Consider the following 16,353-nt stretch of genomic DNA (forward strand, 5'->3'; position numbering starts at 1 on the left):
TTTCTGCTTTCTTTCAAAAAGCTTGCAGCCTATGAGGCAGATGGAATAGTAATCATTATTCACATGGTACAGGTGAAGGACCTAAGTGCTCAAGAATTAAAAGGTCTTATCTAAGTTCACATATTTAGTAAGGAAAGAACCAGGGCTTCAGTAAGGATGCCTGGTTCAGGCTCAGGCACCCTCCAATATTTCTTCAAAGGAAATCTCAGACTATTTAGTATCCAGTTCCCAGGAGCAAAAAAGGAAAGCATCTTGAATCCTTCTATACTGTTCACGCGCTCTTAAAAGTGGAACAGGTGTTCTCTGGGTGTTGGAGAAAAGCAAGGCATGAGTGGGAGTTAAAGATCCTGAGCAGCCGTTGTAACCAGACCAAATTAATCTGTAGAAACCAGAGCTCTCGGCCAAGGCGATGCTATTTCAATTGGGTGTCACAGGTGACTCATCAGAGATGGCTTGCTTTTGGGCCTCCTGATATTTTACTTCAGGGTGGAGTGTCAGATTTCCTTCGCATTTTTGGACAACAGTCCTCTTATCCATTTCCAAATTTTTCTGGTTTCACAGCCCTCACGCAGAGTCCGTTTTCATACCAGAAACTAGTCACTGGCGAGAGGTTTAGGGAATGAAGAACAAGGTAAAAAAAAAATAAATAAATAAAGAACCGGGGCCCTGGAGAGAGGCCGAAAATGGGGAAATTTGCACTTCAAGAGCTTTCCCTACCCTAGCCCCTCAGAATGACAGCTCTCCTCAGCCAGAAGACTACCTCTCCCGGCAGGCACTGCGCGCCCCACAGACACAGGCTGGCGAGTTCCCAGCTCTCCACCTCCGCCACAACCAGCCAATAAGAATCACCGGCGTAGGCCTCCGCCCTACTCGGACCACGCGGGAGCGGGGGCAATAAAACTACACTTCCCGAAAGGCCTTGCGCACACCATGGCCAATCGGAACACGGAACTCGGAGGCTAGGGGCGGAGCCGGATGCATAGGCCACCCCATTGGCCAGGTGAAGCTTAGAAGAGCCGGAACCCGGGAGCGAGAGAAGCGAAATGACATTTCCTCTTTAAATAGCTGGAGCCGGGGCCCCGTGGAGAAATGGCCGCGTCGGCAGGTGGGTCTAGTGGTGGCTAGGGAGGTGTGTTGCGGGGGAGGTGGGCCGGGGTCCAGGCTCAGGTTGCGAGCTGAGGAGGTGGCGATGAAGAGCCGGAGAGAAGGATGGGGAGGTGGAGAGGGATGAGGGGAGGGAGGATGGATGGCGTGGAGGGCGGTGGGCGGTCCGGCCGGGCAGCGATGGGGAGGCCGGGTACCCGCCGCCACTTTGACCAGTTCAGCAGGCGGTTGAGGGGGGCACTGGCGGCCGCCATCCATCGAGCTTCCCTCGTGAGGCTTCTGCCCTCCGCTCTTGGCTGGGACGTTCTGGCTCCCGGCGGAGTCGCCGCAGACACCGCGCCTGTTCTGCCTGCACAGTCTCTCCGCGAGCACGGGGCATCGGGCTCGCCGGGCTCCGGAGGAGCAAGCTGGGGTTTGAACTTGCATCGCAGCTCTTTCTCTCTCCCAGATCTCACCCCGCGGCCCCATTTGGTGGTGTATATATACATGTATGTATTTTTGTAGGCGGGGAGTACGGGGGGTGGGGGGGAAGCGTGAACGCCGTAACTGGCTCCGAACTTCTTGTGGTTGTACGATTTTTCTCCTAGATTTAAGTAAGTCTTCCCCAACACCGAATGGGATTCCATCTTCAGACACAGCCAACGATGCCATGGACCCCTTGCATGCGTGCAGTATTCTTAAGCAACTCAAAACAATGTACGATGAAGGACAGTTGACAGACATTGTAGTGGAAGTGGATCACGGGAAAACATTTTCCTGTCATAGAAACGTTCTTGCTGCAATCAGCCCTTACTTCAGGTATGATGATGGTAGAAACTTCTGTTGATATCTTCATCGAGTTCCCTTTCTTTATCCCTCAGGGTTGCCCACTTGATTATAAAACGGAAATGAGACAATTAAATGAAACCAATGAGTTTGTTTCCTGAAAATGAATAACAGGCCCTATTTATTGAGCCCTGGTTTTTGACTTGACGGGTTCTTATAGAATTCAGGTCGTTGATTTTTAAGTTAGTGAGTATATTTTTGTTTGTTTCAGGTATATAACTACAAAATCTAGACTTGTGCTGCTCAGTCATTGTTTTAAATTAAATAAAATTAAAAATTCAGTTCCTCAGGCAAACTAACGACATTTAAAGTGCCCAGTAGCCACATGTAGGTAGTAGCTGCCAGTTGTACAGCCCAGTTATAGAGCATTTCCATCACTGAAAGTTTTAGTGGACGGTGCTGATACCGAATTTGTTCCAAAAATTCATCCATGAGGCGTAGTTCTCTGGTGACTGTAACTCTTAGAATTTAAAACATAATAGTGCATTCTTCTGAAAACAAATTACCATTCAGTAGATTGTTTTAATGCCATGGGGGTTAAAGCAATGAAATAAAAATGAATGAATGCATCTTGGGCTTCAGATTAATGATTATTTCCATGATTTCCAGAAGTGTTTTTAAGCTTTCATTTTCATTAAATTCTTCTTTGTGTATCAAAACGTTGGAACAGTAAAATTTCAAAACTGGGGTTTAACAAAGAATTTCATACTTTGAGAAGAGATCACTGATAAAGACAATTTCCTGCTTGAATTTAACTTCTTTTGTTTCAAGTGCTCACTTTTTTAAGCCTTTTGGTGTTCAAAAATGGTGCCTGAATGACAGTGAGATCATCTCAACTACACTCTAAAGGTGTTTTTTTGTTTTTGTTTTTTTCTTTTGAAGGTGCTTACCTTTACAGGGCATATAGCAGTATAATGTTCCAGACAGTAGTTTCTGGTTCCTCTTTCTCAGAATACTGGGTTAAATATAGTCACTTCAGTCTGATGCTTATGATGTAACCATTTAGACTTGCCTAGGGATAGGTCATTGGACTGTTAAGTATTAACCATCACAAGGGAGTGAGCTGGAAGGAAAAAAAGAAGAAACTCATATACACAGAAGGTATGAAGTTTGGCCTGGTAATGGAAACTACTGGTGGGATTCGCTTATCCAGACTATTCATTAGATATGGTTAGTTCATCTGTGCATTTAAATATATGTCATAATTACTACTTACCAAGTTCTGGGCTAAGCTTACTTTACATATATTGCTTTATATATCTTTACCATTCTGTCTCTGCACAGTTATTCCCATTTTACATGTGAAAAACTGAGGTTTGGGGAAGTTAAATGACCTACCTAAATCATCTAACTACTAAGTGGCAGAGGCTAGATTTGATTCCAAGTCAGGCTTTTTAGGCACTGTTAGGACTTTTAATGAACAAGAGTAGGTCCCTTTAAAGTTGCCTTTGAGAAGTTTCTATTGTATATTAGATTTGAATAGTTTAAAAAAAATTGAAACTTGAAAGTAAAAATGCCTGTATTTTACTGAAATTTTATACTCTGGCTTGTAATTAAAATTAGTTTGAAGACTTAGACAAATCACTTTAAAAGAAGTATGCTACAGATTTTCTTAATTACAAGAAATTAAGGAAATGGTTAGAAAACTTCCTAAGCATAAGATACATGAATTCAGATGAAGGTATTTGGCTAAAAAACTCAAGGATTAGGTTCTTATCTCTTGCTAGAGGTTTTTGTACAGAAGTTTCTTGGCACTGATGCTGCTCCTTATGTGAGATCTAGGAAGACGTACTTAATAGTTTCTAAGTCTTGCATCACTGGTGGAAAAAAATAAAAATAGCTTGAAATCTGGCATGGCTGTTTCATGATCCCAGTGACTTGTCAGAATTAAAATTTGCATGATTATTGGAAACTTTCTGCTGCTCAGGATTTTGTGTGAGGAAATGATCCATCTTTATGTGGCATTTACAGAAGGATCCTGTTAGAACAGAGGAGAGCTCATAAAGTGTCACACTGCTCCTGTGTGTGAGGCCAGCCTATTCAAGTCAGTAGAGTTCCCATGATAAAGGGGTATGTGGTAATGTTCTCCTTTGGGAGTTAATCTTTGCCTAATGAAGGGCTTTATTTTTCTTTTTAATTGGTAGATGTATGTATAGCTGTGTTTTTCAGCACCTGAAATGGAAAACCAGCTCATACATTGGGAGATCTAGTTTTCAATCATGAAAAAAAGCCTGTGTGATATTAAGCTTAAAATTTATGTTGTAGAAGTCAGAGTAGGACTCAGAGATGGTTCATCCAGGTAGCAAGCTGGATCCTTGTACCCATGTGTATCCCCATGTTTCTCATTGTATTTTAAAATTAACTGTTTAAGGATATATTTATTTTATAACCTAGCACTTCAAAATGAGAGGGGTCTGGATCTGTATAAAGAACTTTATCACCAATGTCAGGTCAGTTTCTTCAACAGACATTTAGTAAGCACCCTAGGGCACGCAACCCTTTTCCCAAAAGGCTTTTTAAAAGAACTTTGATTTGATTTTTATATTTAATTTTAAGAACAGCCTAGAAAGAAACCTTAAAGGGGGGGGGGAAGGCAAATGATATATATAAAGGACTAATACTAAAATACAGAGCCAGGCTTTTGGCTACTTAATGTTTTGCCCAAGAAAGTCCCATAAATGCACAGATATTTTCAATTAGAATTAAGTAAGTATATAAATAAATAAATTTGCTTTCAAAGGCAAAAGCTTGGGATTTTCAAAACCATTATCTCCAAAGCATCAATTAATTCTTAAACTCTCTTTAGAAGTAGGCATTCTATTAACCCTACTATAATCTTTATTTATATTCAGATATACATAGGTAAAATATGGTAGCTTTGCGAAAATTGAGTATATTTCTTTACGTAAAGGTTTTCAAAATGTCCAAGAGAAAGTGAAGTGGCTCTTTTTTTTTTTTTTTTTTTTTTAAAGATTTTATTTGAGAGAGAGAGAGAGAGAGTGAGAGAGGGAACACAAGCAGGGGGAGTGGGAGGGAGATGCAGGCTTCCCGCAGAGCAGGGAGCCCTTGACACGGGGCTCGATCTCAGGACCCCAGGATCATGACCCAAGCCAAGGACAGACACTTAACGACTGAGCCACCCAGGCACCCCTGAAGTGATGTTTTTTATATTCCTTATAATGATTAAGGAAGCATTCAAAAGATCATAGTTTTAAAAGGAAGTAGGTAGAGAATATGAACTTCTGAAGAACATCTTGTCTTTCTGAGATCAAATTTTTAAAGATATATTTCAGGGACAAGTTGCCTTGTACATTTCCACCGGGACATGAAGAGTTTAATCAGATAGTCTATATATGCTAATGTGTCACATTGACACCTATAGGTATTAAATTTTCTGATTAGTCTGGTGAGTTAAGATCTCAAGTCCATAAGGCAACTGGACCAGAAGCCTGGATAGGGGCTCCAAGGAAAATAAGGTGTCCTGGAATATTCCATGCCATCTTTCAGTGTGCTTTAATTAGGTATACTCTCTTTTTTTCAGTGTTGGCATAAAGCGGATGTGATATGATGAGCACTGGGTGTTATATGCAACTGATGAATTATTGAACTCCATGTCTGAAACTAATGATATACTATATGTTGGCTAATTGAATTTAAATTTTAAAAAAATGAAAAAGAAAAAAAGCGGACTGGCCCTGAGAATAGAATTTTTGAGATTAGCTAGATTGAATTCTTATGCTAGATGATCAGCTTTTACCCCCATTCAGAATATCAGGAAACACATTAGGAAGTATTTTTCAGTCTCCAAGGTTATCTTTGTGGTAACTGTATACTTTAAAAAACTTGTCACAATAATTTTTATTTGGAGTGCACATATATTATTAACCACTCTTTCCTTCCTAGATCCATGTTCACTAGCGGCCTTACAGAAAGTACTCAAAAAGAAGTTCGAATAGTTGGTGTTGAAGCTGAATCAATGGATTTAGTGTTGAACTACGCCTACACCTCCAGAGTGGTTCTGACAGAGGCCAATGTTCAAGCCTTGTTCACTGCAGCTAGCATCTTCCAGATTCCTTCCATCCAAGACCAATGTGCTAAGTACATGATCAGTCATTTAGACCCACAGAATTCTATTGGGGTCTTCATCTTTGCTGATCATTATGGTCATCAGGAACTCGGAGATCGATCAAAAGAATACATTCGTAAAAAGTTCCTGTGTGTCACCAAAGAACAAGAGTTTCTCCAGTTGACAAAAGATCAACTGATAAGTATCCTAGACAGTGATGATTTAAATGTAGCCCGAGAAGAGCATGTTTATGAAAGCATCGTAAGGTGGTTTGAACATGAACAGAATGAAAGAGAAGCGCATCTTCCAGAAATTTTTGCCAAATGCATACGTTTTCCTCTGATGGAAGATGCCTTTATAGAGAAAATTCCACCTCAGTTTGCACAGGCTATAGCCAAAAGCTATGTAGAAAAGGGCCCATCCAATACCAATGGCTGCACCCAGAGACTTGGAATGACTGCATCTGAAATGATCATATGTTTTGATGCTGCCCACAAACACTCAGGAAAGAAGCAAACAGTGCCTTGTCTAGATATAGTCACAGGAAGAGTGTTTAAGCTATGCAAACCACCAAATGACCTAAGAGAAGTTGGGATTCTTGTATCACCAGATAATGACATTTACATTGCAGGAGGGTACCGGCCCAGCAGCAGCGAGGTCTCCATCGACCATAAGGCAGAAAATGATTTCTGGATGTATGACCATTCCACCAATAGGTGGCTTTCCAAACCCCCCTTGCTGCGAGCCAGAATAGGCTGCAAACTGGTGTATTGCTGTGGTAAGATGTATGCAATTGGAGGTCGTGTTTATGAAGGTGACGGGAGAAACTCACTGAAATCCGTGGAGTGCTATGACAGCAGAGAGAACTGCTGGAGCAGCGTTTGCGCAATGCCTGTTGCGATGGAGTTTCATAACGCTGTGGAGTACCGAGAGAAGATCTATGTTTTACAGGGTAGGTGCAGGTCTAACGTGGTTTCCTTACTTACACTAAAACAGATGTTTGTTCTTAATTGAGACTCCTCTGGCTTTCTTATCATAAACTGTTTGTTGCAACAGTCTGTTCTTTAAAGCATGTATAAAGGCAATAAACTTTTGAATCAAAAAAGGCAGGCATCTTTAAGTTACTAAAATGATCCTGTAAGTTTTTTATGTTCTTACTGTGTTTTGACATCATGGAGGATAAGTATTTTTGAAAACATAATTTAGTGAATCCTAGTTCAGGATTTTGGGAGGACATTCAGAGCCATTTTTAAGACTCTAAGCTTGATACAAGACTGTTTTACTCTTCAGTAATACATAATCAAGAGACGTTGTAGCAGCTACTTTTTATGGAACTTACGGGATTAGTTTAAAAGAGAAAAAAGGACAAAGAATTTTGTGATAAGCCTTATGATTGCAAAGGTTATGAAACTTAATTATAAAGAGTTTGAAATTACAGTCTTTAGATTTTAATTTCACTGCAGCATATGATACCTTCCATAATATGTTTTCAAGTTTTTTCACCGAAAAGATGTGAGATGTTACCTTTTTCTTTACATTTGCTATTATAAGAGGGACTGTCTAATATACTTAGCTTTAAAAATTTTTTTGTTTAAACTGTTGAAGGCTAGTATTCTGGCAAAGATCATGTAGTAGGAGTAGAAAGAAGGACCAAGTAAGTATAAATAAGATACTTGATCCATGGTTCTAATTAGTGATAACTAATGTTTTCCCTGTGTTTGGTTTCTTAAACATTTTAGTTGCTTGAATGTTGAAAACAGTGATGATAATACCAACATCCTTATTCCTCTTTTGGGTTTCTTAATTGCTTATATATGTTTTCCTCACACTATTACTTTAATAAAACAAGAAAAAAGGGACGATTCCTGTGTAAATACACATGATTTTTTTTAGCTCTTATACCATTTAGAGGAATATGTTCTTTGCTCTCATCTTTTATTTGACCCAAAATGCCTGAACGCATTTGTTTAAACTTCAATATCAAGTTAATTCTCCAAAAGGAGTATCACTAGGTAGTGATACTTTATTTTAGTTAAATAGAAGCACGGGCATGATTAGGTTTGTTGGTCTTGCTGAATAATGGAATATAAGACTGGATGTATAATCTGTCCAGTATGGTTGGATAGGTTATATCATTCAATATGATGACGCTTTGCTACATATATTTTGGTCTTGCTGACTAACCAGTTGATAGAGAGAATCAATTAAAAGACTTCCAATTGGAAGGTAAAGGTTATGCATTAATGTAAATAATAAAGCAAAGTAACAACAAATTAATAGAATTTCAGGGCTAGAATGAACATTGCTTAATCCAAGGTTATATTTTATATAAGAGGAATCTGAGGCTCTAAAAGTTTTCTTAATTGCCTGTCTGGTTTAAGTTATTAAGAGGACTTTAGATTTTAAAAATTAACTTTTTTTGTGAGTCATCTTTTTATAAGAAATTTGTAGAGAGGTAGTCCATGTTAGAAACTTTTATTTTCTATTGTCTTTTTAAGAATCCTGTTAAAAGTCAATGAGGGAAGGTAATGTACAACCAAAACCTGGTGGTTTAACAAGCTCTTCTAAGAAAAATTCAAATTATAGTGTCACTATTATTAAGTAGGCAGTTAAATTTGTAGATAAGAGTAAATCTAGTTCAAAACAGTTTTGAAGGGGAAGCTCAATTTAGAAGTAGGTATTTCTAATCTAAACAAAGCCTCTTTATATAAATAAAGTTGACATAAATAGTTAGAGGCTTATGCTGTACTATATGTGGCTATTGGAGTATCATTTAATCTGTTCCTAAAAGATCCAGATTTTTAAATCAAGGATTTCATACAAATGTTATAACTAATGAAATTCTTGTAAATCTTCACTAATTTAATTATTTTGAACATTTTTATATAGGCAGTCTGACTCAGCACGCCCTTTTATCATCAAAATAGAATTGAAAGTGACCCAAAGTCAACTCCATGAACTGTGTGTTTTCTATCATATTAAAGCCATGCTTTCTCCTCTTAAGTATTTATCTTTGCATTATAGCAGCACTAAAGTAAATGTATTAGTGGCCCATAGACATAAATCTGAACAATTCCATGTGCTATTTTCTAACTTAATAATTAGCACATAAATGTGTAGCGGCCTATTCATGATGAAGCTGTATGCATACTTTGATCCTACCAGCTAACCATTAGTGATAGTGCTTTTTTAGAGCTGGCTTAAAATATATTTTTCTGAAATATACAAGTGTATAGAATAAATGGAGCCAAGCTCTCAACTATTATTCTGCCTTCAAGCCAAAGTAACTCCTTATACCTCCCTATTACAAACCCTCTAATTCAGGTTGACTATTATGTTATGTTCTGCCATGGAATTAAGAAATTTTAGGCTATTTTATACTATATAATGTATCTCTGGAGATTATACAAGAAATATTTTAGAAAGTGAAATATTCGGAAAATTACACTTTTCAACATATAACCAAAAAGAAACATGTAAATGTACATTTTCTTGTTTTCCTTTCTTTCTTTTTTTTTTTTTTTTTTAGGAGAATTTTTCCTCTTCTATGAGCCTCAAAAAGACTACTGGGGTTTTTTAACCCCCATGACTGTGCCTAGAATCCAGGGCTTAGCAGCTGTATACAAGGACTCTATCTACTACATAGCTGGAACCTGTGGAAATCATCAACGTATGTTTACTGTAGAAGCCTATGATATTGAGCTAAATAAATGGACTCGGAAGAAGGACTTTCCATGTGATGAGTCCATAAATCCGTACCTTAAACTGGTACTTTTCCAGAATAAACTGCATTTATTTGTTCGAGCTACTCAAGTGACCGTTGAAGAACATGTCTTCAGAACCAGCAGGAAAAATTCCCTTTACCAATATGATGACATCACTGACCAATGGATGAAAGTATACGAGACCCCAGACAGGCTCTGGGACCTTGGCCGGCATTTTGAATGTGCTGTTGCTAAACTCTATCCTCAGTGTCTTCAGAAAGTACTTTAATGAGTAGCAGGCCTTAGTGAGCTCACTGGCATCTTGTGCTTGGGGAAACTTAAGTCTTTCATGATCCAAGAAGTGCTGGCAGTATTTAAGAAGCTGAGAGAGTTTGTACATGGCAATGGGTGCTCTTAAAGATTACGGTGTAGGGAGTGATTTCTTTTCATCCTTGTGATGTTTTCATTTCATTAAGCAAAAGGTAACAAAGTGCAATTATCAGCCTTTTTTTTTTCTGGTATAAAAGTAATCATTTTCATTCTAGAATTTTGTGATAATTCATCACTGAGATACCAGATGAATCAACAACTATGCACTCTTATAAGAGCAGTTAGGGTATTATGGTTAGAGACATCCAAACTAGTCTGATGTGACTTTTTATTTTAAATACGGGTAAAAATTTGAGGCAATATCACTAGGACTTTAGCTGTGACCTCTCCAACACAGAGAAGCACTAACTTAGATCCTCATTCTATATATATATTTGTGTACTGTTTTCAAGTGTACTGAGATTTAAATGTGTTTTTAGCGTAGGTTGAAGGAAAACAAATATGTCTGAGAAAGAGCTTTTAGTCTGATTGTTTCATATTTCCCATGTAACTTTAAGTTAAGCTAAAGTTTTAGGGTAGCAGTTTTTTTTGTTGTTGTTGATAACTTTTTCAAGTGCTCACACTGTCTCATTATTTACAAATCCCGAAAAGGGCTTACATTCACAGGTGGCTGGTGCTAGTATAAGTGAATTCATGTGTCTTTCTAGATAGGTTTAAATTGTCTGAGCCTGTGCTTACCTTTCAAGTTGGTATGCTGGTTTCGTGGCATAGTACTTTACCTGTTGAACTCCTATGATTTCACAAGATTCTCTGCTTACATGATAGCAAGATCTCTAACTGGACTCAGTTTTAGACTAATGAGAACATGACACTCAGTTTGCACTAACACGGGCCATTTTGTTGCCCTACCTCCTTTCCCATCTTCCCCCCCGCATCCCCTCATTATCGGTACAGTGAAAGGTAACTTATTTCTCTTCTGCACAGAGCATAATGTGAAGTTTTATACCTGCTTTTACAATTTTGTTTTCTAAAAACCTAAAACTCCTGCAGTGGTCTAATTTAATGGCTTTTAAGTTACATATGACCATTAAAACCTCACTTTTTTTTTGTTTTCTCGTTTTTGCACTTAATAGTAATGTATATTTTTACATTGAAAACCTTGTTCTAGCTGAAGGTGATTGAGAAGGAAAGGGTGAGTGAGTAGAACCATAGCATTGTAGGTACTAAATCACTTTTCATATTGAGTGGATGAATTTCTAACAATCAATAATAGTAATATAAAGGTAATAGTACTATAAAGGACAAACCAACTCGTTTGTAATAACCTAAGGTGGATATTTGGATCAGTAACTTGTTTTTTACTATGCCTAGAATAATTGATAAAGGATATAGGGATAGCCCAGAGTCTGTCCTCAAGTAGAGCATTTTGATTCTCTTCAAGAAAACAAACTGGCATGGTTTGTATTAAAAACTCTTGCACAAATTGTAATGTGATACTGTGAAACAAATTTAAAACATTGCCTCTTTGCATCACATACCTCGTTTTTCAGAAACTTTCCAAACTGCTTGTCCTTGACCTCTACAAGTAAGGAACGTTTTCTGAAGCAGAATTTAAAGTGGACAGCATTTATAGAATTAACATTTTAAAATCTAGTCTTAGGAAGTTGGATATGTGGTTTCTTATTGGCCTTGATAATATGTCTATAATCTCTTTATAAACTTTGTCAACCACCTGTTTTTTCTCTCTAGTTTTTCTTCTGTTTTTCTTTATCTACATGTTGTTGTGGGGCTTTTGCTGTGAGTGTTTTGAAGCATCTTTCCAGTGTTGCATTGCGGAGGGGAGGAGAAAACAAAACTAACTTTTGCAAGAGATGTTCATGTAATTTATTTTTGAAAGCTTTGTTGAATATCTAAGATTTTCTGCCGCTTTTTGACAATCTTCTGTATTTATTTAGAAAAATGTGTTACTTGAAAACATGACATAGAACAGTGAGTTAACAATTTACATGTGTCGTGTGATCTATAGGAGTATAATATACTGTGGCTAATTCTTCATCTGCACAACAGTTGATCCTTTGCTATAACCATTTATATTGGGAGTGTGATCTAAGTATAGTGTGTCAAAGCCAACGTTTAGAATTTGCTACGAGGGTAGAATATATATTGAATTTTGTACGAAGAACTATTTGTTTAAATTATATAACTGGGATATTTTGCCACTTTTTAAAATGATTTCAGAAGAGATCCTAGAGAGCTAAGATTAGTAATTTGTGTGGGTATATATGTTTAGATATTTAAGGTACATTTGCATAGTATGATGAGAATACAAGTAAAAGGCACAATGGGGACTACAGAATTAAAATATAGGCTAACATATGCCAGTCCCACTTGAACTTTGTTTTTGCATTTGAAGAATGTATTTAGCACTTTCCTATATATTTTTTACACATTGAAAACTGGACTTGGTATAACTATGTTATAGGAAAGTAGAAACTGTATTCTTTATTTTCCACCCTCGTTTTCTGTTATCTTACAAAGTTGATGCTTAGGCATCAGGCTGATTTCACTGGTGCATGAGGAGAAGTGGGTGTGCTGTGCAAGGAATCAGATTCCTTCCCTATGTGAAGCAGTTTCAAATGGCATTCAATGTTCAGTGCTCAGGTATGGAGTAAGTACTGTAGTCCTTTGGGGGCAAATGTGTAGATATTTTTAAACATTTTGCCATAATTGCACAATTTTTTGCATTTTTATCTGATGGCATTGTTTCTTATAATAAAATCTTTTCTCACTAAAAACTTCCACTGTTGTAACTTGACCTCTGACTAGTGAGTTCCACAGAATTAAAAGTTGGTGAAAAACATGAAATACCTTCTGTCATAGTAGAATGGAATAAGATGTTAATCTATCAAATATTTGGCCTCTGGTACAAAATGAACTGGTTAATATCACCTAACATAATGCTCTTTAAATTCCAAAGCAAGCTTGCTTATATCAGTAATTCCTTTGTTTGCTTTGCTTTGGCCTAAACTTTTGTTATTCTACTCCTCTCTCATACTTCACATCCAATCCGTCAGAAAATCCTGTCCCTTCTTCAAAATATACCTAGACTCCGACCACATACCACTGTGCACCACTACCACCGGAGTCTAAACTAGCCTATCTTGTCTGCCTTCTTCACTCTTGACTGGTTGTAACCTATTCTGTTCTCCACACAGTAGCCAGAGTGATCCTGTTAAAACACAAGTCAGATGACATCCCTCTTCTGCTCAAACTGGAGCAGAAGGAGATGGCTTCCCATCTCCTGTGGTGTGAGAGCCAGACTCCTTCCTTAAATGATCTACACCTCACAACCCCACCTCTTGGACTTCATCTACCATTCCACCAGCTCACTCTATTCCAGCCTCACGGACTGCTGTTCCTGAAGCACGCCAAGCCCTTCCAACATCACTGCCTTTGTCTTTGCTGTGTCTTTTGCCAAGGAAGCCCTAACAACTCACTTTACTCGAGCCACTATTAAAATTCCAGACAGGACTTCCCTAATCACCTTATGGAAAACTGAACACTCCCAACTCCGCTCGTACACACACCACCTGACCCTTCCTCCTTTATTTTTCACATATCTACCCCTATTGAAATGTAAGCTCCATGAAAGCAAGGGATTTGTTCTGTTCAGATCTGAGCCTAGCATATACTAGGCACTCGATAAATGTTTGTAAAAAGAAATGAATTTTCTGTTAAATCTTAGAAAACCCTGAGAGGTGGTAGAACCCATAGAATCAACTGTTTTATCTGACAGGAAACAAAGACGAAGTCAATTGCTGAAGGTCATCTCACTAATAAGGGGCTCATCTGGGATTAGAACAAAGATTTCCACTTTCACCTTAGTCTAGTTCCTATATGCTCCATTAGTTCCAAACAAAACTGATAGAAAAAGGTAGATGCTTTCCTAAGGCAACACGATTACTCCCCAATACTATTATTTAAAATATCTACTGGAATTTTTACTGTGATTGATTCTCAGTGACGGAATAGATGAGGTAGGAAAATACCTTCTCTTTGTCACCCCACCTGGATGCCCCATCTTTATATCATTCTGCTAGTACTACTGTTATGAGTTCTGTCCCTCAAATAAGGTGAAGAAAAACAAGAAGAAAAGGCTTGGGAAATACTGATTTAGAGTACTGTTATTTTGGTTCTTAAAATGACTTGCCATTTTAAAATCTTGGTTGTATGCCTGTGTTTTTTATTTGCAAATTATTTGCAAATACAAAAATTAAAAGGGGTCTAGTATCTCTAACTCTACAGAGCAATGCTGTAAATAACATCTGCTTGTCTTTTTAAAGTGATATTTGGCATTTTATATAATGGATGTAAGTGGGGGGGAAAAGAACATTTTCCTTTCATTTTATGCTTCTAAGATATACTAAAACTTCTTGACTTGGAACTTTGGTAGACAGAGTTCAAGTGTTTTTCAATAGTAAACATGAAGAGGTGGCATTAACTACTACCAGTTCTAGTAAGTATCAAGTTGATGAGTCCTTAATTCTTGTTCTCCACACTTCATTTTGACTACCTGTATCTCTCTGGTAGAAGATCCCAGAACCTAGAAAGTTGGGTACCTGGCTCATGGGTCTGCTGGTTTTCCTTTCTCTTTTGGTAACCAGCTTTAGCCCAGACACTGAATACATAAGGAAGCTACTCTACACATTTGGACAGGCGAATCAATATGGCTGCCATTTCAGAGAAAGGGAAAAGTACAGTCACAAAGTAAACATTTAGAGATTTAAATTGCTATGCCATAAAGGCAAAATTTAATCCATGAAAGTGTGAAGTGTATTATGACTGCTGAGGGGGGGCACAGTCCAGTATGACTAGGTAACCATGACACAATATTTACTTCCACTTCTTTTCAATCGTGTATTTTTTTTTAAAGATTTTATTTACTTTTGAGGGAGAGAGCGAGAGCAGGGGGCGGGGAAGGGCGGTGGGGAGGAGCTAAGGGAGAGGGATAAGCAGACTCCATGCTGAGTGTGGAGCCTGACGCAGGGCTCGATCCCATGACCCTGAGATCATGACCTGAGCTGAAACCAAGTGTCAGACCTTCAACTGACTGAGCCACCCAGGTGTCCCATAATCTTGTGTTTTAAAAGATTAAAATGGTACAAAATGTGCAATAAACTTCTCATTAGCCACCCACTTTATTATTCAAACTCTCATGCTCAAGAACCCTGCTATCAGGTTTTTGGGATCATTGAGATGCCAATCCATGGTCCCCCCCTACTTTTTCCACTATCCATCGGCCCCTACTGGGGAACTTTCCTGAACTTAGCCAAGGTCAGTTCCATGATTCATTCAGAATAATGTTATTTTGAGGAACCTCCATACTGTTCTCCAGAGTGGCTGCATCAGTTTGCATTCTCACCAACAGTGCAACAGTGATATTTTGAGAAGACAGAAGTCACTATATAGGCGTTCCCCCATCTCCCTGCCATCTACCTGAATTTTCTCTTCTCTTCTGACATCATGTATTTCTATGGTATTAAATGCCATTTGCATACTGATGACTTCCAAACTTGTATTTTCAAATGTACTTCTATTCTTGGCTCCATACTCATATCCAGCTGCCTACTAGATAGCTCCTGTTTGGGTTGGTAGAGACATCTCAAACTTAACATCTTTGAATTCTCCATTTCCATCATTCCCTGCATCTACTCAAGCCATTGAACAGGTCCGGAAAGTTCTACCCACAAAATGCAATTTATATCTGTCCACTCCTCTCCATTTTCACTACAAGCCAGTCTTCCACTGTAGCAACAGCACCATAACAATTCCTACTTCAACTTATATCCACATTCTCAGTAATACATCCCTAGTACAAGAGTCAGAGTGATCTTAACAAATGGTAATAAGTTTCTGCCAAGTGTAGAACATAGCAATTGCTTTCCATCAGGTGCTACATAAATGGCCCCTTGCTTACTTCTCCAACATTACCCAATATCACTTTCCACCCTTGCTACCCATTCTGTAGATACACTAGCTGTGGCAGACCTCATGGGGGTTCCTCCCATATACCCCTGGCACTCACTCTTCCCAAGCATATTGACCTTTACGGCTTCCAATTGCAACTACTTGCAATTCTTGCTGGCTCCTGGACCTTGCTTGGTCCACTGTCAGGCAGGCTGGAAGTGCCAGAGAGTTAACACCCCCTGAGGACTAGACTTCAGCCAATTCCTGATGGGACTCAGTTGATAAAACCCTAGCTTCTTTCTAAGGTGGTATACGTGAGGCATGTTCTTACACCGTCTCTTAGAGTTCTTCAGTGTA

The 16,353-nt window shown here is 38.5% G+C and overlaps 1 protein-coding gene across 1 annotated transcript; it reads left to right on the forward strand.

The window, feature by feature from the left end:
• The first annotated feature begins 1,019 nt into the window (after positions 1–1,019).
• On the forward strand, positions 1,020–13,536 carry KBTBD8 (kelch repeat and BTB domain containing 8). Its single transcript, XM_032411717.1, has 4 exons — positions 1,020–1,105; positions 1,692–1,902; positions 5,833–6,947; positions 9,525–13,536. Exons 1-4 carry the CDS (start codon positions 1,090–1,092, stop codon positions 9,986–9,988), a joined length of 1,806 nt encoding a protein of 601 aa, XP_032267608.1. The 5' UTR covers positions 1,020–1,089; the 3' UTR covers positions 9,989–13,536.
• Positions 13,537–16,353: the final 2,817 nt, after the last annotated feature.

Source organism: Phoca vitulina, unplaced genomic scaffold, assembly GCF_004348235.1.
Source record: "Phoca vitulina isolate PV1807 unplaced genomic scaffold, GSC_HSeal_1.0 scaffold13, whole genome shotgun sequence".
Classification (NCBI taxonomy): Eukaryota; Metazoa; Chordata; class Mammalia; order Carnivora; family Phocidae; genus Phoca; species Phoca vitulina.

Bases quoted from the DNA above. Each gene is read 5' to 3' on its own strand.
- KBTBD8 (XM_032411717.1), top strand. The intron at 1,903-5,832 runs GTATGATGATGG...TTTCCTTCCTAG, and splicing joins GCAATCAGCCCTTACTTCAG to ATCCATGTTCACTAGCGGCC. The intron at 6,948-9,524 runs GTAGGTGCAGGT...TTTTTTTTTTAG, and splicing joins GAAGATCTATGTTTTACAGG to GAGAATTTTTCCTCTTCTAT.